At 41.4% G+C, this 22,544-nt stretch overlaps 2 protein-coding genes across 5 annotated transcripts in view; one reads left to right on the top strand and one right to left on the bottom strand.

Annotated features, from left to right (window-relative positions):
* Window positions 1-1,345, bottom strand: part of LOC113924524 (zinc finger protein 705A-like) — a 28,172-nt gene extending 26,827 nt beyond the window's left edge. The window contains 1 exon segment of the mRNA XM_035726369.1: window positions 1,061-1,345. Within this exon segment, the coding sequence (XP_035582262.1) occupies window positions 1,061-1,345 (285 nt within the window).
* LOC113924606 (zinc finger protein 705A-like) lies at window positions 1,216-20,942 on the top strand. 4 transcript variants are annotated; one of them, XM_027598591.2, is made up of 8 exons: window positions 1,249-1,334; window positions 1,889-2,018; window positions 7,540-7,625; window positions 9,071-9,197; window positions 9,911-10,006; window positions 10,276-10,343; window positions 20,086-20,114; window positions 20,757-20,942. In XM_027598591.2, the coding sequence occupies exons 3-7, from the start codon at window positions 7,614-7,616 to the stop codon at window positions 20,104-20,106; spliced, it is 324 nt and encodes a 107-aa protein (XP_027454392.1). In that variant the 5' UTR covers window positions 1,249-1,334; window positions 1,889-2,018; window positions 7,540-7,613; the 3' UTR covers window positions 20,107-20,114; window positions 20,757-20,942. The 4 variants fall into 4 exon arrangements, with proteins under 4 accessions (XP_027454391.1, XP_027454394.1, XP_027454392.1 ...); XM_027598590.2 differs by lacking the exon at window positions 1,889-2,018 and having other exon boundaries at window positions 1,216-1,334; XM_027598592.2 differs by lacking the exons at window positions 1,249-1,334; window positions 1,889-2,018 and adding an exon at window positions 1,759-1,815.
* Window positions 20,943-22,544: the final 1,602 nt, after the last annotated feature.

Here is a 22,544-nt window from a genome sequence, read left to right as displayed (position 1 = left end):
GGAAGAGGCAGGAACCTGAGCAGGGTCCTAAGTCCTACTGGTTAGGAGCAAAACTTGGGATCAGAGAGGGTCCTCTGCCCACAGGCCCTACTGCTTTTGGGCATCCCACATGGCTTCACATGCCTCATCTTATCCATGTCTGAGTCTCAGGATCACCACAACCAGAAGCATTCCTGTCTCAATCCCAGTGGGCCCCTGATGGGGTGTCAGGAGGGAGGAGGGTCTTCAGCCAATACTAGGTAGAAGCGACTCCTGCTCTCTGGGAAACCACTAAACTCTGGTGTATCCTGCCACCCCCCATTCTCGCCCTGGACACTTCAGAAGAGTTTTCACTTGAACTTGGAGATCCCTGGTCCCCTTGGCCCCTCCATCAAAACACCCAATGACCAGTCCCTCTTTCATAATGATTCCTTTGATGGGGGTACAAATGCAAAGGAAAACATTCTAAAAATAGGGAAGACACTTCATACATAGTCAAGTGAGAGCCATCCCCCGAAATGAGGTAGGTACTTGAAATAAGTTTGCAAAGAGGCTGGATGGAGAAGGGAGGTTTGGGATGCCAGATCTAGGACTTTGGTTTGGGTTTCTTTGGGAGAAGGGATCCCACGTGGTTCATAGTCTTCAGGGAGTATGACAAAGTTGACAACGGTCCCCTGGAATCAGACTCCTGGTCTTGTTCACCCCCAGCACTGACTGAACAGCCTAGGTTGAGACAATGGGTCAAGGATGGACTATGGAATTCTGTGTGCGTAGGGGGAATATGGTTTCTTTTTTCTTGGTGAACACAATAAAACACCACCGTAGATCTGAACTACTGCAGAGGAGGCTTGTTTCTTGACCCCTCAGCTAACAGCAAGAAGAAATTTATGTGTATCCTAACCTGTGTACATACATGTGAGTAGTGTCTACCCACCCATCCACTCATCAATACATAGAGACAGAGACGTGTCTGGATAAGGAATAGTCCTCATTTATATTAAGGGGAACATAGCTTAATGGTTCATACCAGTGTTGCCATCTATAACCCGCCACACATGGACCATTCTCGCCGTCTCCTCACTTGGCTCTTGCCTCCCACTCCACCTGTGAGGGAAACTGTCAGGGTCTCTCTCATCTGGGACACAGGGATCTGGGAGCCTCCCGCGCTGCACCCTGGTGGCCGGCAGGGGGCGCGCCGACCCGCCTCTTCCGACGTGGCGTCCCAGGCCCGCGTGGAACGCATGCGCGTCGCGCCCGTTGCCCTCGACGGCCGCGTGTGCACGAGAGCCGGAGCGACGTTACTTTGTGACTGACGGAGGCGGCGACGCTGCGGACGACGAGGGCCTGCGTCTTCGGTGAGTGACATCCCTGTGCGGCCCGGGCCCCTGGGAGGAGGCTTTTCCCCCGCGAGTGAGGGCTGTTTTTTTTTTATAAATAGAAAGAAACTCGTCTTCCGCCCTGCGCCGCGTGCCTTCCTCTTTCCCGTGTAGTGTTTCACCAGGACTTACTGCACCGGAGGGCCCGTTCGCTGAGGGCCTTCGGGGGCGAGACCGCAGCATGCCGTGGTCATTTCTATGGCTTCGGGATCGTTTTTTGGGGGGTGGACCCCAGTGCAGCTTCCGTGAGAGAGAACCGCGTGAGCGGTGCGGAAGGGACGGAACAAAATGTTGGGGTGTTCGGGCGACCCCGGGGCGCGGGAAGGGCCCGGGGAGGACACACCCGGCCGCGGGCGGAAGGGGCCCTGCGTGCGCCGCTGCTGCGCCCGCTTGTCTTCGTTGCGGTGGGTGGTTTGTTCAGAAAGTGAAAGTACTTGAGAAAGTGCTGAAAAGTAGAAAGGTAGGTGTATTAAAACTCGCCGCTGTATTTTCTTTACATCCAAACCAGAATGTATTATAATTTCACTTTCCAGGCGTTTAAGGGAAGCTGCCGTGTCTCTAACCTGTTTAAAATGACGCTCCTCAGCGCGTCTCCGTTCCAGACTGAAGTGTGAGCTGCTCATCGCGTGACGCGGTGACAGCCGTAGATAACTGTGAAGAAAGGTCAGGCCACCGAAAGGTCGTCTTCCGCAGGACCTCCCGGTGACAGGGGTTCTCCAATAAATCTGGAACACTTCCGAATTTGTAGAATGTTCATAAAAACTCGGGGAAGGAAAATACGGATCTCGGAAGGAGCAGTTGTACTCAAAATGAAAATACGTTTCTTCAGAACCGTTTATTCCGCCTTATTGCAGAAATACCTGAGACGTCTAAATTCTAAATTTTACTTTTTAAAAAATCAGTTATAAAACACATTCTGCTTATACTCAAATCACTTGTACATTGTGGCTCAATTATGAGAGGTCCTAATATATTTTTTACATAATTTTTTAAACAGATTTTTTTTTTTTAAAGATTTTTATGGGGGGGGCGGGCAGAGGGAGAGGGACAAGCAGACTCCCCGCTGAGCACAGAGCTGGATCTCACAACCCCAAGATCATGACCTGATCTGAAACCAAGAGTCTGACGCTTAACCACCTGAGCCTCCCAGGCGCCCAAGAGGTCCTAATATTTTTAAACGTCTTCATTTACAGCCCTTAAGACATACCTGAATGTCCCCGGACAGATGCAAGATGGGTTGGCTTTCTCTTCTTTTGTATTAAAACATGCACACCACAGAACCCTCAGTGTGTTCTGCTTCTTGACTGTACCATAGCTATGAGAAGGAACACCTCTTCTGCTCCCATGCCCAGCCCCCATTTTAATTTCAGACATGTCCCAATGTATTTCTATCTCAGTTTTTTTTTAATAAGTTCAAATCAGGCACCAAGAGACCAGCTGAAGGCTCAAAAGTGCTCTTTATAAAGACCGTAATTTTTGCTTTACTTTTAAAAGTGTATCTTACCTTGTTTCACCTCATGTGGGGTGGTGCTCCAGAGGAAGGTATTAGTCAAAAGCAGCTTCCTGAATTAGCTACTTCTCACAACAGTGTATGGATCAGCTGTGCACTCCCTGAGCCCAGGGAATGGGGAAGAATTGTCCCCTGAGTGCCAGCGACAGCCAAGAAAGGTCTGCAGAATAGCTTTAGAGGTGAAAAGGGGCCTTCTCAGGCTTGCAAAAATAGCCTGTTCTGGACTTACTGCACCGGAGGGCCCGTTGCCATCCCAGATGGCAAGGGGAAAACAAGGATTCACTCTGAGTTTAGGAATTTAACCAAAGACACAAAGAAGTAGTTAGAGATGAGCCAAAACTAGAGCTAATTTTTTGCCTTCCTCTCAGACCTTTTTTACTTAATAGAGTAACAATATATTAATTTCAGGTGTACAACATAATTTGATATTTGTGTATATTGCACATAGTTAACGAGTTTTTTCTATAATGGAAAACTTTTTTCGGGGGGAGGGGCAGAGAGAGAGAGAATATCTTAAGCAGGCTCCACCCCCCAGCACAGAGCAAAATGCCAGGCTCAGTCTCACAACCCTGAGCTCATGACCTGAGCCAAAATTAAGAGTCTGACACTCAACTGACTGAGTTACCCAGGCACCCCTATAATGAGAACTTTTAAGATGTACTCTTAGTAACATCCAAGTATATAATACAATATTTTTAACTATAGTCACCGTGCTGTATATTTCATCCCCGGAATTTATTTATTTTGTAACTGGAAGTTTGTGCCTTTGGTAACCTTCACTCATTTTGCTTCCCCCCACCCCCCAAATCTAGCAACCACCAGTTGGTCCTCTGTATCTGTGGGTCTGTGTTTTGTTTTGTTTTTAGATTCTACATAAAAGTATTTTTCTTTGACTGGTTTCACTTAGTATAATGTACATAAAGGTTCATCCACATCATCCCAGATGGCAAGATTTCCTTATTTTTATGGCTGACTAGTATTCCATTTTGTGTATATATACCACATTTTCTTTATCCATGCATCCATCGATGGACACTAAGTTTGCTTCCATGGCTTGGCTGTTGTAAACAATGCTACAGGGGCGCCTGGGTGGCTCAGATGGTTAAGCGTCTGCCTTCGGCTCAGGGCATGATCTCCAGATCCTGGGATCAAGCCCCATGTTGGGCTCCCAGCTCAGCAGAGAGTCTGCTTCTCCCTCTCCTTTTGCCTATCCCCCTGCTGTGCTCTCTCTGTCTCTGTCTCTCTCTCTCAAATGAATAAACAAAATCTTAAAAAAAATAATGATATAGTGGACATGAGTGTATATATATCTTTGTGAGTTAGTGTTTCTATTTCCTTTGGGTAAGTTACTCAGAAGTAGAATTGTCACACTGAAAACTGCAGCCTGAGATATTTTGTAGGCTAAACGCACTTGAAATTGTTGATCATCTTGCTATAAATTCCCTGCAGTGCTTGCCAGAACAGGCCCAAACCCACAAAGTAATGAGGCCTTTGAATGCTTTTAGAATGCCCAACAAGATTTAAGGAATTACTCTCTTTTTCATAATTGTATCTAAATTATTTAATTAATTAGAGGGGAAATTTTTTTGTTAAATTAGTTGTTCCTTGGTTATATTTATCTTGATTGACATCCAACGTAAACAGGGTCTGTCCATTGCATTGTAAATCTGATGAAGTTATCAGCTATGTCAAAGTGAGTCCAAAACCAAATATATGTCTATTCTTAAAGTAAATGAAATTCTGAGCTCAGGACTTTGGTGATGGCACACTCAATAACCACACAGCATCATAGGTTTTCCATCTACTTAGGTTCTAGTGAGTACTGAAGAAAAATTTCCCCAGTGAGATCCAACCTCCTTTATTTTGCCAGTGAACTTTGATTATGAAAATGACTGTTTAATATGATGGGGGCCAGTTGTAATACCACATCTAAGGGTAGGTTAGGTGATGGGGACGTGGAATTTCTGTTTATTCATAATTCATAAATCATAGTCAAAGAGAACTTTGCCTTAAGATTCGGCAAGTGGTCTTTCTGCCGGTAGTCTTGTCAATAAAGAAAGGCGCAAAGATATAAATGCTTAGTGAGAAGTTAGAAGAGTAATCTGAAGGAAAAAGAAAGTTCCCAAATGGAAATCATGTGCCAGTACTGCTTTGGTTCCAAGTAAAATGCTGAGAAACACTCACTGGATTTAATTATGGGGGAATAACTCATCTTAACAAGATTTATTAACGTGGAAATCGTAAGTGATTTTGTAAGTCAAAGTGAGGGAATGTGAAGAAACTCTTAACTATGTACTGTTTCTTCAAGTTCATTTCGGTCATGTGTCAGCAACTAGATATAAATTGGTTTAGAGGAGGTTTTTCTTAGAGGAATGGAGAGACTAAATGAGTTTAAGGAGATGAATGGGGAAATGAAGGGGTTACTGGTAAAAAGCAGTTTGGTTTATAATCAATAACATACAATATTTGAGGGAGGAGGAAAGAAGGAGATACAATTGGAGAAGTTGGATTTAATTAGGAATAAGATTACTTTTCAGTTTTTACAAGAGCAGATATACTGATGGGTTGGAAATCAGGAATAATTATAGTTTTCTTGCCAGTGAGCTGAAATATTTCTTCAAATTATCAGGTTCATCTCTGCAGTAGGAAGTAAAACCATTTTTGAAAACTAAGGGAAAAGGTGAGAATTTGTGAGATTAGAAAATTAGAAAAGGGGGGGCACCTGGATGGCTCATTTGTTAAGCATCTGCCTTCTGCTCAGGTCATGATTCCAGGGTCCTGGGATCGAGCCCCGCATCGGGCTCCCTGCTCGGCAGGAAGCCTGCTTCTCCTTCTCCCACTCCCCTTGCTTGTGTTCCCTCTCTCGCTGTGTCTCTCTTTGTCAAATAAATAAATAAAATCTTTTTAAAAATAAATTTTTAAAAAAGAAAAAAATTAGAAAGGCACAGGGAATATTAACATATTAATGAAGCATAGCAAAGTGAATGTTAAGCCAAAGTTGGATGCCAGATAGTTAGAAAAAGCTTTTGGGAGATTTGTGACTCTGTAATTAGACCAGCTCAGTACTTCATTCTGAGCTGTGACAGATGGAGCCAAGGGGAAGGTGAGATATTGGCATCATCTAGGATTGGGGTTTTGATTAGCAGATGTTGGGAAGGACTAAGGGGCATTACAATTGTTGGTCTTGGTGTGTATGTGTTGGAATGAGTAAGTATGTGTTATACTGATCAGTAGAAATTACATGTGGGGGCTGAATTTGGAAATTGGGGTCACTGAACTAAAGGTTCCCATGTAGTAGGAGATCCTGAACATGGGGAGAAATCATGTGAACAGGCTGAAAGGAGGAGGTTTTGAGGAAGGAGTCTCCGGTCATGGATCTGACTGGAGAGATATGCAGGTAAAACTGGTTCCGGAGTCTAGTGTCCTTCAAGATGAAATTCTTTAGTTATTTGACATTCAGAAACGGGCAGAGCTAATTTTAAATTCTAGCTGTCAATTTTTAGCCATGTAGTTTTGTCATATAGTTTTTTGAACCTAGTGCACATCACCCAAATGTGTAAGTAATCCATAAAGGCAGGATTATTATTTGGTATTAAGTGCAATGTATGTCAGCATGTATGTAAATTCCACTCACAGAGTCTCAATACCAGTAGTTTTTTTTCTCTTTCCAGGTCCTCAAATTCAGTGGGTTTTAATCATATCCTGTTCTTGACACATTATCAGTGTTTGTTGATGTAGTATATTTATTTATAAACATTGTTTGAGGTAGTACTGTAGAGGTAACAAATTCTTTTATATACTTAAATTATGAAATGCAGATATAATCTTGTTGATAAAAATAACTGGAACTCCAGGCCCCAAGAAGTCAATAAATTACCTCTAAAACTAAACCTCTTTGCTCTATATTTTATGAGCTTGTCTGCTCTGTGGGGATTAGGTAGCAATCCTCAATGTGTAGCATTATGACATATGTACTCCTGCTTCTTTCTTGTGCAAGGGATTTTATGTTCTAGACTTACATGATGAAAGTCACTGAACACATGAGCAAGGGTTGGGTCTTTGAAATGTCCAGCCCAACTTTAAAGAGATTCCATGGTTGCTAGGCCATATATCCAAGGCCTTGAGTTATACAGTTGGGTTGAGGCACTAACACTGCCTGAATCCCACATATGGAGGAGCCAAGGTGACTGAGGGCAGGTGTTGCTTGAGGGATAGCATGGGGCATTCATGAGCTGAGATGAGTGTTGGAAAACAATGCTAGTGGACTTCACCCAAAAATGATAAAATACGAAATTCCAAAATGGTGTCCTGAGTTATCAATACAAGAATCTCCATGTGACAGGAGTCAGGTTCTCCTCTAAGATTTTGGTGCCAGGGATGTAAATTAGTAGGACCTCTGAATACCAAGTCTAATTAAATGACACCTCTAAGCTTTTGGTATCTTTTTAATGGGGATATTAATAACTTCTTTATGAGCATAATAGGAAAAGACTTCTTATTGTTGATTCTTGGAGAGGGGAGCCCCCTCCCTGTTTGTCTTTATTTACTCTGCAGGTACATGTGAGTTGGACTATGGGCAGGAGTCACTACCATAGGAAGATTTGCAGATTAAAGATGGGCATATCTAGGAATATTGGAAAAGACAAGTCTCATGGGTTCTTTCTCTTTCCTCAGCTTTGTCTGCTTAGTTATTGGACTGTCCCTTGGTGAGAATACACAGGAAGAAAGGGGCAACTGAGTACTAGACAATGCAACCACAGGTGAGTAGGACTTGTTCTTTCTCATGGATACCTGTTTTTCTAGAGGATGAGCAGATTTATCTTCATGGCCTGGATCTTCTTTGTGCCTCCATGAAATATTAGTGTCAGTCCCACTTCATCAGGAAGGCTTATGGCAGGTCAGGGTTTGATCGAGAAATAATCTGATACCCGTATTACTCTATTCCATCCCCCAACCCCTTAAGGATATTCTTGCAGAAAAGTTGTTTCTTCTCATCCATCCCATGGCCCCAGCTGAGAAGTGACTCACTCATTAATCAGGTTAGTGTCTGCAGTGGGTTTAGGCCTGTGGTGAACACAGGTGATAGAAATGAGAACAAGCAGAAACTTACAGTCCTGTGGGGAGGCAGAGCTTCCTTCAGGTGAGTTCAGTCCATCCAGGGTTTTAGATGCTACAGAGGAGGGCTCTGCAGCATTGAGACTGGGGGTCGGGAGAAGAGATCAGTGAGGAATCATTTATTTTCCCCAATTTTAAACTTACTAAAGTTTTTATAGAATATGCTTGAGCATTTTAATAACTTAAAGAAAAATTCTCCTTACCACTCTTATTCCCAACAACTCAATTTCCCTCTTTGTAATTAAACTTTGTTCAAATTTGAAAACAAAGAAATGTCTGCTGAGTATTGTTTTCCTAATGTGGGCAGTGCATTGAGAAGGATTATAATGGAATAAAACCTAGGGTCCTGTAGCAAATTTTGCAGGACTGGAAAGATCAGGTTTAATTGAGAGGCTGATGATAGTGATAAACAGTACTTGGAGGTGCCCAAGAAGATTGAAATGGAGGGGCAGGCTAGAACATTCCCTGTGTACAACAGTCTTAGGGCCCCTGGAGTTTTGCTTCTGGACTGTATGTCTTAAGTCTTTTTTTTTTTTAAGATTTTATTTATTTGACAGAGAGAGACACAGCGAGAGAGGGAACACAAGCAGGGGGAGTGGGAGAGGGAGAAGCAGGCTCCCCGCCGAGCAGGGAGCCGGATGCGGGGCTCGATCCCAGGACCCTGGCACCATGACCTGAGCTGAAGGCAGACGCTTAATGATTGAGCCACCCAGGTGCCCCTGTATGTCTTAAGTCTTATCATGAACATGTGTGTTGTGTAGAGATTGGCAAGGCCACACTTGCTTATCCAAGTCGTGTAGGAGCCCCATTCAGTCCTGCAGGAAGTTGGGCAGTGCCGTGCCCTGGGTATTTCCACCACACCTCATAATCATTTATAATGGAGTTATGTTTACAAAGTGTGTATATTTCTGTGAGTCTGTGTGAAAGACCCATGATAAGGCAGCATAGAGAAACATTTGACTGGGACCCCAGGCAGGGTTTGAGCCTTCTGTGTATACAGCAACCCATCCTCAGCACCGTCATGTCCAGTGTACTCTCATGGCTCTTGGGAGGCAAGGCCCTGCCTGCATCAAAATATCTGATGTTTTAGGAATCAGTGACCTTCAAGGATATAGCTGTAGACTTCACCCAGGAAGAGTGGGCCCTGCTGGACACATCCCAGAGAAAGCTGTACAGAGATGTGATGCTGGAGAACATCAGTCATCTGGTCTCTGTGGGTGAGTCTGTCAACATTAATGTATTTGTTCAGCAAGTATTCAGCTTTCACATATCCCCCCTCCCCTCTCAGCCCTTATTCAAATTCTTTCATGGTTCTTAAAACTACTTGAATGCAATTCATTTATTTACTTACACATATTTTGTCACCCCAAAAGAATATATAGTTTTCCTGGCCCCTCTTTCATGTCTTTCTTGCTTCTGGACCTCCCATGCCCAGGACTGTGCTGGGAATTCAGTGAATATTTTAAATGAATGAAAGCACTAAATATTACTAAATAACTATTCTCCCTATACTCAGTTGGCAATTAAAGATCCATTTGTGCAAATTATACCTATTATCTATTTCTAAAGAAAAATCAAGTGTTCTGGTGCAGTTTCTGTGTACCTAATTTTTTTAAAAAATTAATTTCAGCCTACTGTGGAAACATATAATTACTCCTTTGTTGAAAACACTAAAGATTGTTCACTCTGTCTTTGACCTTGGTCCTGCACATCAACAACAAGAAAATCTACCTGGGTTGGCATAGTGTCAGGATGTTCTTTCTGCCCTGGTGAAGGACTTTACTATTTTCAGTGTTCAAGGTGCTCTTCCCTGGGCTCTCCTTCACTATTCACCTTGTTTTGCCTTGGTATTCTGCCCTGAAATTAAAGAGCATTCATGTTTCTCTGCATAGAATCTAAAATCAATACACCTTTTACTCCCCAAAAACAGGGTATCATCTCTGCAAATCAGATGTGGTTTCCCAGTTGGAACAAGGAGTGGAGCTGTGGAGGGAGGGAAGAGGATTTCCCCAAGGCCCGAATCCAGGTGAGCTTCAGGTTGTGTGTGCACAGTGCCAGGAAGGTCCTGTTATGGGGAGAGCAGGACCAGGGGAATGTCAATCTTATTTCAATCCTGAAAACACTTCATAATTTTCACTTTCTTGAAGTACATTTCAACTCACTGATACATTCCTTCTTTTCACATTTTTCCCTTGTGTAAGGGTCAGTATTTGAAACCTACACAGGCCTTGCATATTTTCACAGTTTTCATCCTATCATCCACACTAGCAGTTCATTTTGTTTCTATTACTTTAGACAGGAAAAGTGGCCTTAAGAGACAAGAAGACATCTGCAGAAAGGACCCATCTAATTGCATGTCAATGGTAAGTTTCAAGGGGGTGAACCCTTCCTCAACAGTAAAGACATGGGAGCCAACAGATTTTAGAACACAGCACAGGACTGTGATTTCAGTTGGGCATAAATGCTGCCTCAGCAGAAAGCTTTGGGTGGTTTGAATTAGGGAGAAAATCAAGATGTTGCTCAAAGCTATCACCTGTGTTCTTATAAAAGGACAGCCACATAAACATGGCTCATGCAGCTAGTCTATGAAACTAATGAAATCTTTAAAGTAAATCTGATAGTTTTGCAGTTGAGGTGTTATGAAAAAGGAAATCTCTTTGTATTGTAGAAAATAACATGCATGGCCTGTATAAACAGGGAAGATGCTAACAGGAGATGTTCACTGCATGATCAAAGTAGGAGTCATGTAGAGAAATTAATGTATATGAGAAATTCTTTAACAGCCTCTCATCTCCTTGAAACAGCAGTGATCTTACACTGGAAAGGATGCCTATGAATATAATGAATGTGGGGAGGTTTTCACTTACAGATCCACAGTGACTCAACATGTGCTAACTCACATGTAGGGAACCCTATAAAAGTAAGGAATGTGGGAAGGAATTCCACCAGAGCACTCAGCTTTCTATACACAAAAGGACACACACCAGAGAAAAACTCTACAAAGGTAGTGAACGTGGGAAATGCTTCATCCAGAAGGCTATTTTTTACTCACACCAAAGAATCCACACAGGAGAGAAACCTTATAAATGTAAGGAATGTGGGGAAAGAGTCCATCGGAGCACTCCGCTTTATATACACCAGAGAACTCACACTGGAGAGAAACCTTATGAATGTCATGAATGTGGGAAACACTTCAGGCAAAGCACTAACTTACATTCACACCAAAGAACTCACACAGGAGAGAAACCCTATAAATGTCATGAATGTGGGAAGGGATTCCATCAGAGCACTCAGCTTGTATGTACACCAGAGAACACACACCAGAGAGAGACCTTGTAAATAAATGCCGTGAATGTGGGAAATACTTCAGCCAGAATGTTAATTTATATTCACACAAAAGAACTCACAAGGGAGAGAAATCCTACATCTGTGATAAATGTAGAAAAGGTTTCTATCATCCTTCCTCCTTTAGTCAACATAAAAGAAGTCACACTGAAGAAAAACCATAGGAAATTTTTAGTCAAAACTCCAGCTTTAAAGAGCATGAGCAATTTTATACCGGAGAGGAGCCCTGTATATGAAATGAATGTGTCCAGAATGCTCAGTAAATGTCTTACCCTTTAGTTAAAATAATCACATAGAATGGAAAAGCCTTCATCATTCTCTGACCTTATTTCACATGAAAGAACCCATATTATAAATATAAGGAAAAACGGTCCTCACATTCTGCTCTAACAGACACCAGAGGCTCACATAGGGAGAAATTGTATGTGTACAGTCCCGCACCTTCATGGCGTGCCTTCATTTATAATTTACCCTTTAAGCACCATGAGCAAACTCTACAGCAGAAACTACAAACTCTATCGAGAGTCCTGAAATCCACACTTCAGAATGTTCAGGACTTTGCCAAGTCCTGAACTATTATAATAGTAAGTTCATCTTACATTATAAATAATGTAAGATGAAAATAGAGATTTGTAGATTTGTGCTGTGATCCGGGAATGTTTAGTGAAGAATTTGTAACAATTGATAAAACATTAAATTATTTCAATAGATTAGTACTTGAAATCAGTAAAGGTTGTGCCTCAAAAGTCTAATAATGTTGTTCAGTTTATATTTTTATGCAGCTTTAACCATAATTACAAGACTTGAGTCAGTCACAAAATAACTGAAATAACCTGGAAGGTCATAATACAAAATAATGTGATTTAAATATTATATCGGTGTTTAAACATATACATCTGTGGTATAAATTAATACAAACATGGAAGAATAAACATTTGGTTTATGAATAAAGTCCAATGTTAAAATAATACTCCTCTTTTTGAAATGTCCAGCCTGTTCACATTTCCCTAGCTGCACAGCCACAGTCATTCCTATCTGAACAGGTGGGAGGGAAAGATGGGGAATGGGAAGCCTGAAGACCAGGGCCCAATGGACTAGGAAGAAAATGGGGCAGACGGAGAAATGAGTGCACGTGGGGGAGGAGGCAAGTACATGGCTGGCATCTGAGGCACAGGTGATGTTGGAGCAGGGATAGATTGAAGGAACAGCATTTGGGGACCTTAGGGATTGACAAAAGCAGAAAGGAGGGAAAGGAATAGGAGCCAAATCACTTAATGAGGAGGCCGAAGGGGGCGTGTGGAGGTGGACTCAAGGTCATAGAGAGGCCACACCACCTGAAGTGACTTGAGCAGAAGAACAGGGCTTTGGGACAGGTACTGGTGATCCAGGATGTGCACAGGCCTCAGGAAGAGGGTTCAGCTAAGGAGGGTTAATGTAGGTTAAAGAACAGGATGGGGGAGTACGGGGTACACTGAGGGGACATAGGGGTCCTGATTGAGATGAGGGGTTGGGACCATGGTAGAGGGTGTGGGTGGAATCTAAGACTTTTTCTTCTCTCCCAGTGCTTTCTTAAAGCTCCAAGCAGTTAATCCATATAAATTAGAACCTCAGACTCTCTGGGTAATTTTGCTAGGCAATATTCTAAGTTTGCCCCCAAGATTATATCCCTTGGGGTTCACACCTGTATAATTTCCTCCCTTTGCTTCTGTTCTGAACCTTTGGATGTGATGGAATATCATTCTCCTCATTATATGGCAATGGTGCTGGGGTTTTGCAGATGTCATTAAGATCCCTAATTGGTTAATTGTAAGATAATCACAGGGGCGTTTTTCCAGAATAAGCATCACCTAATCAGGTGAGCCATTTTGAAGGGGATCTGCAGGTCAGAAACAAGAGGATGTCAGATGTGAAACCAGAGACAGTCTGCTGCTGGCCTTGAAAAAGCAAAGGGAGGATAAGCAATAAATGTAACCGCCAGGGAGTGGGGAGGAGTATTGAGGAAGTGGTAGGAGGACGCTTTCTGAGAATACCCTTTGCGTGGTTTGGGTTTGGGAACAACCATGAAATTAAAGTCAACAAGAAGGAGTGGGAGAAAATTGAAAAAAATGGGCCTAACTTTGTATCAAATAACTACCATAATCACAAAATAAATTCAACTAACTTTTTAACACATTGTTTTTACTATATACACTTAAGTGACATACAAAAATATTTGCAAATTATCCTTATGCCTACTTGATTTTTTTTTTTTTGCAGTGGTGTGAGTGTAGCAATTTTTGAAGTATTTTTGTGTATCATATGACTGAGTATGTGGTTAAATATATTTAGGTTGTTCAGCCAAAGTTTTACTTGGTAATGGAAAATGGAGACACAAATACTTGAGGAAGGAGAAGATACAGGATGTTGGATTGGAAATAGTCTTAACATGAATTAATGATGTGTGTGCTTGTGCTTCCTGATCCTGTCCTCTGAAAGGGCCTAGAAGCAGGGACACCTCAGTTGCAGTGACAAATACCACTCAAATACTGGGTTTCTAAATTTCATTCTCAGTAATAGGAACTAGGCTTCCTTGGAGGAAGGACTGATTGAGGCAGGGAAATACACGATTGGTATTGAGGAGGGAAAGTATCTAAGGTATCTTTTGCTGGAAAGTAAGGAAGTACTCACAAAAGGAGAGGTAGGCAAAAAGGAAATGGGGCAGATCAGAGGGGCCCCTTTGGCCACATTTGGGACAACCATATCATTAAAATAAAGAATAAAAATAATGGATTTTTAGCACATTGAAAGATTAACATACTCGTACATGTACATGCCTCTATATGTGGAGGGAAATGAAAACACTCTTTAGAGTGGAAACCAACTAAAAGCAGAGGGAATGGTAGGAAAAACATCACCACTTGAAACCACCATAGTGAAAGGTTAACGTTAGGTAAACAGTTAAAGCATGTAATTGAAGTTTTTGCCATCCATGAAAAAGTTAACATCATAATGAAAAGCATTGACATCCTGTAGCTCCTGGTGTAAATCACTGAGAAAGACCAAACACCGCTGTGTAGTGTTCCTGAAAAATGAAAGAAAAAAAAAAAAAGAATGACGACAATACATGAACTAAATCTCACAATAAGAAAACAGAAGGAAATACCATTTTGGGGAATTGTGGTAAACAACTGGCTTAAACTCTACAAAAATGACAATTTCATGGAAGACAAAACTGAAACGTGTTCTAGAACACAGGAAAGTATCAAGATAAAACAGCAAAAAGCAATGTATGATCCAGAATAGGATCCTAGAGAGTAGAAAATATTTAATAGCACCAAAAAGAATAAAATACTGAAAATATATTTAACATAGGTAGATCTGCACTCTGAAAACAACAAAATATTTTGAAAGAAATGAAATATACCATAAAAAAGTGCTTATGGAATGAAAGTGATTATGGATTTGAAGACTTAATATTAAATGGCAGTACTCCCAGATTGACCTGCAGATTCGGTGTAATCTGTATCACAAGTCCAGCTGACCATAAAAATGTATGTTGAAGTGCAAGGACCCAGAATAAACAAAACAACCTTGAAAGGAAAAATTAAATTGAGTAGTCATATGTCTTGCTTTCAGATCTTACCACAAAGTACATTAATCACGACTGTAGTACTAGAATAAGAATAGACTTTTAGATGAGTGGACTAGAATTGAGAGTTCAGAAATAAATCCTCATACTTAACGGTCAATTTATTTTTGACAATGGTGCCAAGAATATTCAATGGGAGCTATAATAGTTATTTTAACAAATGGTACTGGAGCAACTGGGCATCCACATACAAAGAAAAGAAATGGTACCCCATCTAACATATTAAAAAAAAAAACCCTCAAATGGGTAAAATAGCTAAATATAAAAGCTAACATCACAAAACTCTTGAGAGAAAACAAAGATATAAGTGTTTGTGTTCTTGGGGGCACCTGGCTGGCTCAGAATAGTGTGTGACTTGATCTCAGAGTCATGAGTTCAAGCCCCACGTTGGGTGTAAAGATTACTAAAAAATAAAAATAAATATATATATGCAAATATTTGTGTTCTTGGATTTGGCAATACCAAAAGCACATGCAACCAAAGAAAAAAATAGATAAATTGGGTTCATCAAAATGAAAATGTTTGTCCTTCAGAGGACACTAACAAAGTTTAAAGACTTCCCACACAATGGGAGAAAATAATTGCAAATCAAAGATCTGAAGAGAGCATAGTATCTGGAATGTGTAAAGAATTCTTACAACTCAAAAATTGTCGAAATAATAATCCAAATTTGAAAACAGGCAAAAAAAAAAACTTGAATAGATCTTTTTCCGATCTAAAAGTGACCAGTAAGAATACAAAAAGAAGCTCACCATCATTATTTATTCGGGAAATGCGAATCAGAACTACGATGAGATAACCTCCATGCTGCCGCTGGGATGGCTGATACAAGACAGAGGGTGAGCAAGTGAGAGGACACGGAGAACTGGAGCTCACGCACCCCAGGTAGGACTGTAGAATGCCGCAGCTGATCTGGAAAGCAGACTGGCATGGCGGTCCCTCAAAAAGATAGTTGCCATATAGTCAACAGTGCGGTTTCTACTGACATAGCCATAATTGAGAACATACATTCACACAAAAATGTATATATGTGAGTGTTCTTAACAGTTTCATAGAACCAAAAAGTGGAAACAACCTAAATGTCCATAAATTGATGATTGAATCAGCAAAATGTGCCATATTCATACAATGGAATGTTAACTCAGCTATTAAAACAAGAATGAAATGCTGAGGGGCGCCTGGGTGTTCAGTTGGTTAAGCGACTGCCTTTAGCTCGGGTCATAATCCCAGGGTCCTGGGATCGAGCCCCAGGGTCGGGCTTCCTGCTCTGCAGGGGGCCTGCTTCTCCCTCTCCCTCTGCCTGCCGTTCCCCCTGCTTGTGCTCTCTCGCTATCAAATAAAATTTTAAAAAAGTGAAATGCTAAGTGTGTTCTCCTTTACTGATGAGCCTTGAAAGCATTATATTAAGTGAAAGATGCCAGACACGGAAGATACATACCATGTACTTCAGTGCATATGAAATGTCCAGATGGGCAGGTCCACAGAGACGGAGTGGTGGCCAGGGACTGGGAGGAGGGGGGAATAACTAATGACTGCTAATGGGCACAGGGTTTCTTGGGGGATGATAAAAATGTTCTGTAATTAGTGATGATGCTCACAGAGGCTTGTGAATATACTAAAAAAAAAATGAATTTTTTCGCCAAAAAAGGGTCAATTTTATGGAATGTGAATTGTATCTCAATTGAAAACGATGACACCAGCTAAAGAACCAGAATCCTGAGGTGACATGTGCCCTGTGATGGAAGGAGATATAAACTCAGAGCTGGGAGAGCTCCACGGGATACAGAATGTCCCTGTGGCTGCAGACAGAAGCGTGGAGCCCTCAGCTTGCCCCTGGATTTGGGGCCCAGGAACCTCAAGGCAGCAGTCTTGGCCCTCTGCATCCAGCCTTGCCCTCCTGATTATAGGAGTATATTTCAGGGGATCCCTAAAGAGTTACTTCTCTCCTTCTTGAAATCATTTCTGATTTTTCTCTAGATGCTCCTCCTCACAAATGTGAGAAATGAGTAAAATAGGAGGCAACCCTGAACTCCTTTCCTTGGCCTGTTTCCTTTAGTTGTTGGCCAGAGGGGCGCATAGCACCAGAGAGGAAGGTCGTGATTTCATGATGTGTGGAATTTGGGTGGAAGATGTTTAAAACATTGGCATCTTTTATGTGATTGGCTACCAAATGTAGAAGTAGTCATGACACAGCTTTTGGCTGCTTTCTTGTGGAAGGTGCACATCTAATTCTGCAGAAATATGATATGGATGCAAGCAGAGCCTTAACAGTTCGATAGAAATGTGACTCATCCATCTGTCACCTCAACCACAGGCAGCTGCTTCGAGGTTCCCTTTCTTGGCTCTCTTAGAACCCCATCCCCGACTCCATGGGTGCAGTTGGAATTGCCCCTGACTTGAGATTAGGCAGAAAATGTAACAGAGGACTGAGGATGGGGAGGGAAGACCGTGAGCAGGACCCACAGCCCCCAGAAGAGTCCAGTTTCCTCTCTGTCCACCGACACTGTGATGTCTTAGCATCTGCCTCACTGAGTTGTGCCTCGGTGGATGGGGATCTGAGGGCCAGACACAACCACAAACACCTTTACTCCTGTCACTCCAGGGCTCCAGCTAGTGATGGCAGCTTCTCTTCCCTGTTCCATGTGTTTGCACTCTTGCTCACACACACATCCACAACCAGCAGCGTCTCTGGGCTCCACAACAGCTGGACGTCTGTGTACCAGTCCTCACTGGGACTTCCAGTTCAGCGTATAGATCTTGCGTTGTGGAATTGTGTTTGAACTTTGAGAACACAGGTTCAGGTTTGTAAAAATATCTACGCCTTTATATACATGCATATGTTCATATTGTTGGGGATCTCTCACTAAAGACTATCAGGAACATGCCTGCAATTGAAGAAAAAATGGATTCATTACTCCTTTCATCTAGAGACAAGTTTCAAAAGGGAACTTTAGAATATTTTATTAAGAAGGTGTTAGAAGGACCTTATTTTCACTTGTGTTAGTTGATTTTGGGAGTAAAAGAAGCAGTGATTTGATCTAGATTATTTGCTGTCAGAAAGCAGGGATAATTGTTTAATTGGTGTCTTATGAAATCTCTCTGTGGAGGTATGAATAGAATAAGACTACAGCTCTGATTTGTAAAGAAACAGTCGTATATAGGCTGGGAGAGGGGTGTGGTTGGTATTTTGTGGCTCGGATGATGTTCATATTTTGAACATGATAACTGGGTGGATTTGTCTTTCTCCTGATCCATCATGGTCACATAATGGCCTTAAATGATGTCGATGTTCTGTGCAATTGCTTATGTTCACCAGGAGCACACCAAGACCTAGCAGACGATACCAGACCAGTTTATGGATGACATGGTTTGCTTTTACCTTCCTTATACAATTTAAAGAGAAGTAGGGGCAGAGGTGAGCTGGAGCATTCAGGGTATTTGTTCTGGACTCTAGGTCTATAAAAACAGAAGTGGAAAAAAAACCTGACAGAAAATAATGGAGCCATGTGAGCCTGACAGTAGGAGGAAGGGAGCTGGGCTTGGGGTTACAGTGACCTTCAGCAAAGGGACAAGCCGGTGTCCAAGCAGCCAGTGGATGATCCTTCCCCAGTGTCTCCTGAAGTTGGTCCCTCACCTTCCCTTGCATCAAGAACAGGTGTCAGCTTGCCCCCTACCCTCCAGCTCTACTCTACCCACACTCTCTGCATCCAGCTCCATCCCAGAAACTGCTTAAAATGCCAGCCCTGTAGGATTTAAGGCTGGTAAGTGTTGAGACTCCCTCATTGCCAGATACCGACTTGGAGAGGGTGACAGGTAGAAAGACTGAGCAGTGATCCACACTCATGTGTCACAGTGACTCCCCAATGTCACATTTGAGAATATGCCAAATAGTGAATTGATAAAACGTAAAGATTTCTTCCATGAAAATAATTTTGTATGGAACATTCATGACAGTGAAAGGTATTTGAAATTTTTATTTTTTTATTTTAAATGTTTTTATATTTAAATTTTACTAAAAACCTTGGCTTTTATTCTGAAAATTGATATGTAAACTGTACAATGTGGCAGAATTAAATGACACTGCACCTTGGCCCCAACTGGGGAGGGCCCATAAACAAGTGTTTGTGGGCACGTTCATGACACATACTTGGGATGCTAAACTGACTCAGAGATCGCTCTTCTCTGAGCTCAGTGGGCTGAATCTCCTAGAGAAAAGTTGTATCAAAGGTCTACATTTATCTTCGTGAAGCTACTTTTTCTCCTGCTTTGGTGGGGGATCAATGGTAATTTTCTCCTTCAATTAGACAAACCTTCTTTCTGTTTCCTAAACTTCTCTAGCTTTTTAATTCGGGAGAATAACAAGGGAAGATATGAGTAATTACTAAATTCTACTGACTGATCCCTGTAGCATAATACAGGAATGTAATGGTATTGTTATTGTCACTATTAAGTAGGAATTATTGTATTTTAGATATATATTAAAGGTTGATTTTAGAAATCTGTTAAATCTTGGTTTTTAGAGAACTAGGGTAGTGGAAAAATATAAATATCTCTCTTAATTTATGTGTGATGTCTATTGATTCATGTGATAATATGTGGATTCTTACGTTCCTGTCATAAAGAATAAAATAATTCTATTTTAAACTCTATCTTAGGGTCTGTTATCTGGCCACATTTCACTACAAAACTGTGAATGTTTAAGGAAACTTTTCCAAAACAATTAAAATTGAATAATTGCAATTATTATGAAATTTGAAATCAGTATAAACATGTTTTTACAGCATAGGCTAAATGTTGATTAAAATAATCTAGTGGATAGTAACTTGAATATTCAAATAAAGTACTCTTTACCAGAAAATGGTATATTTACAGTATGCCATAGGGTGAACCACTTAACATTTCAAGTGAGAACATTAACCAATATCAGGAATTCTTCATAAATATAAAGTGAATAATAATGATTTTATTATGTGGAAAATGAAAGGACATTATAACTTCCAGATATTCCATTCTTTTGAAAATACACAGTTTTTAAAAAGTTAATCAGCACAGGATTTTTAGGGCAGTTAAAATATTCTGAATGATGTTGTAATGATGGATTTATGTCATTAAATATTTGTCCAAACCCACAGAATGTACAACAGCAAGAGTGAACCTCGAGGTAAGCTGTGGGCTTTGGGTGATGATGTGTCAGTGTAGGTATACCTACCCCTCTGGAGAGGGGTACTGGGAGTGGGGGAGGGTGTGCGTGTGCACAGGCAGGCAGTAGGTGGGAAATCTCTGTACCTTCCCATCAACTTTGTTGTGAACCTAAAACTGCTCTAAACAAATACTTAAAAAAAAAGTGAACCAGAAAATGCCAACACTTTAAAAAACATCACTTTCTTTGTTGGCCAAACAGTTCCTCACATAGTTAACTTCTATATAAATATTTCTGAGAAACTTAGAAAACATTCTAATATTAAAGTTTTATTGGCATTATGTGTTATATCAAACTAATGTAAATTAGTAATGTAGAATATGTAAATAGTGCATCATAATTTTATATTAATAGAATACAATTATTTTTAGTAATTACTGAATAATTCAGTAGTAACAGTATAAGCACAGATTATATTGTTATTGAAATTGATACTTATATGTTTATCATTAGAATATTTCGTTATAATGTTTTCAGTAATTATATTATCAGTATTGCAGTTACTATATTTATTATTCAAATTCACCCTACCGTTTTAATATTAAATGTTTTGTCATAGTTTAATTCTATCAAAATCTCATTGTTTTTTCTTTTGAATTTCAGACATGATTGTGGTCAGGCTATCATTGAACCCTGCTGTTCTGAAATCTGAGGGTTCCTACTGCCTGGGTGCTGCAGGAAAAAATGTAATTTTGTTTCACCTCAGTCATATTTGATTTCTAATATTTTAATGAAAACAGTTTTTAAAATGTGAAAATCCCTAAGAATATTCTCATCAGTAAATGCAATGCAAATAACTAACAGTTCTTGTTTAATCCAGCGATGCTTTTCAGAACTCTTCCATACACATGTAGTCATGAATAACCAGATGGTGACCTTTCTCTGGGCTACAGTTTTCCCCAAAGAACAGCTGTGCAATTTGTCTTCAGGAACTAATAAGCAGAGTAAGGGATGCCTTTGCATTTTAAATGAATGTAGTGTTGATATTAATCACCCAGAGATTGCTTTCCTCCATGGAAAAGACTAGAAACTAGGTGATTGTTCTCCTTGCCATAGTTCAGGCTGACATACTCAAACTAGGACTGGGCTGAGTACAGTGATAAGGGGGGCCATTGAGCGGTGGGTAAGGGAGACTCATGTACTCCAATGGCCTTTTCTGAGTCGGGAGCACCAGAACCGGTTTTGGAGACAGTTCTGCATGTCATTCAACATCTCATACGTTTCACTTTTAAGAATCTCCAGGTCTTATACATGTCTTGCAGAGGGAATCCCCAAAGGATTTTCTCCATGTGCATCTGTAGTGTGAGGTAATGGGACAGTAAAAAGGTGGTTCCTATGTGTCATCTGAGGACACAGAGCTAGTGACAGAGATGGTCACAGATGCGCAGTAATGAATGCACAATAAGAATGCAGTCTGTGAGAGAAATATTCTTAACGTGTCATTGTTGAGTTCACAGATCAGCTAGTGCCTTAGAGGGAGCCCCACTGCCTGTCCCCCCCACAGCCTTAGCTGCGGTGTTAAGGGGACATGGGGTGGGCTGCTGGGAGGAGGGGACGAGCACCTCTCAGGGCTCCAAAGGGGGCCACAACCCTGAAACTAGTCAATCTGCTTGGACGTTTTGTGGGTAAACTAATCACATTTTACGGAGATGTTTAAAGCAGTGACAGCTCTAAGGGTGGTTTCCATTTCCTGTGGACAGTTCCCCAGTAACATGCAGAAACCTAGAAACCGGGTCCCTCATACAAGTGATGGGCTCTGGGAGAGAGACTGTTCAACCGCTGTTATATAAGCACCTGCCTCTAAAAGCTTTTAATACGATAAATGGCAAGATCAGGAAAATGTTTTCCTTTGAAATTCCTCTCTGTTTTTCTTCTGGAGATGAAACAGCTAGATTTAAATTTGTATGACCATGCCCTTCTCTGAGTATGACAAAAAATAACTCTAGAAAGAAAAAACTGAGGGTTGACATCTACAAAATGGAGGGTTAGGAGGTCCCAGTGCCCATTTCTCCCACAAAAACCACAACTAACTACAAACTGGCAAAAACAGCTCTGAGAAAGCTGTGGACTATGACAGAGAAGTAGCAAAAGCCTTGCAGAGCTCAAAACCCAAGGATGGCTGCGTGAAAAGTTCAGGAAGCGTTCTAGCCGTGTAGCCCCTTTCCCCAGTCCAGACCAGCTCAGCAGCAGGAGGGGTCTGCCAGAGGAGTTCCACCCCGCGTGGAAAAGGGAAAGAGAACAAGCCTTACCACTGGGGACATTTGTGTCCTTTGCTACTGAATTCTCCCACGGTCTTCATCACAGCTGACCCCAGCTGCAGGGAGACCTGCCCCCAGGGGCTCCACTTGCTGCTCTGCCCCATTCCCCAGGACTGGGATGCGACACGCCTCA

This window comes from Zalophus californianus, chromosome 2 (genome assembly GCF_009762305.2).
Source record: "Zalophus californianus isolate mZalCal1 chromosome 2, mZalCal1.pri.v2, whole genome shotgun sequence".
In the NCBI taxonomy this organism is placed as follows: domain Eukaryota; kingdom Metazoa; phylum Chordata; class Mammalia; order Carnivora; family Otariidae; genus Zalophus; species Zalophus californianus.
Note: the sequence above shows the minus strand (reverse complement) of the source record. Positions and strands in the feature narration are given on the sequence as shown.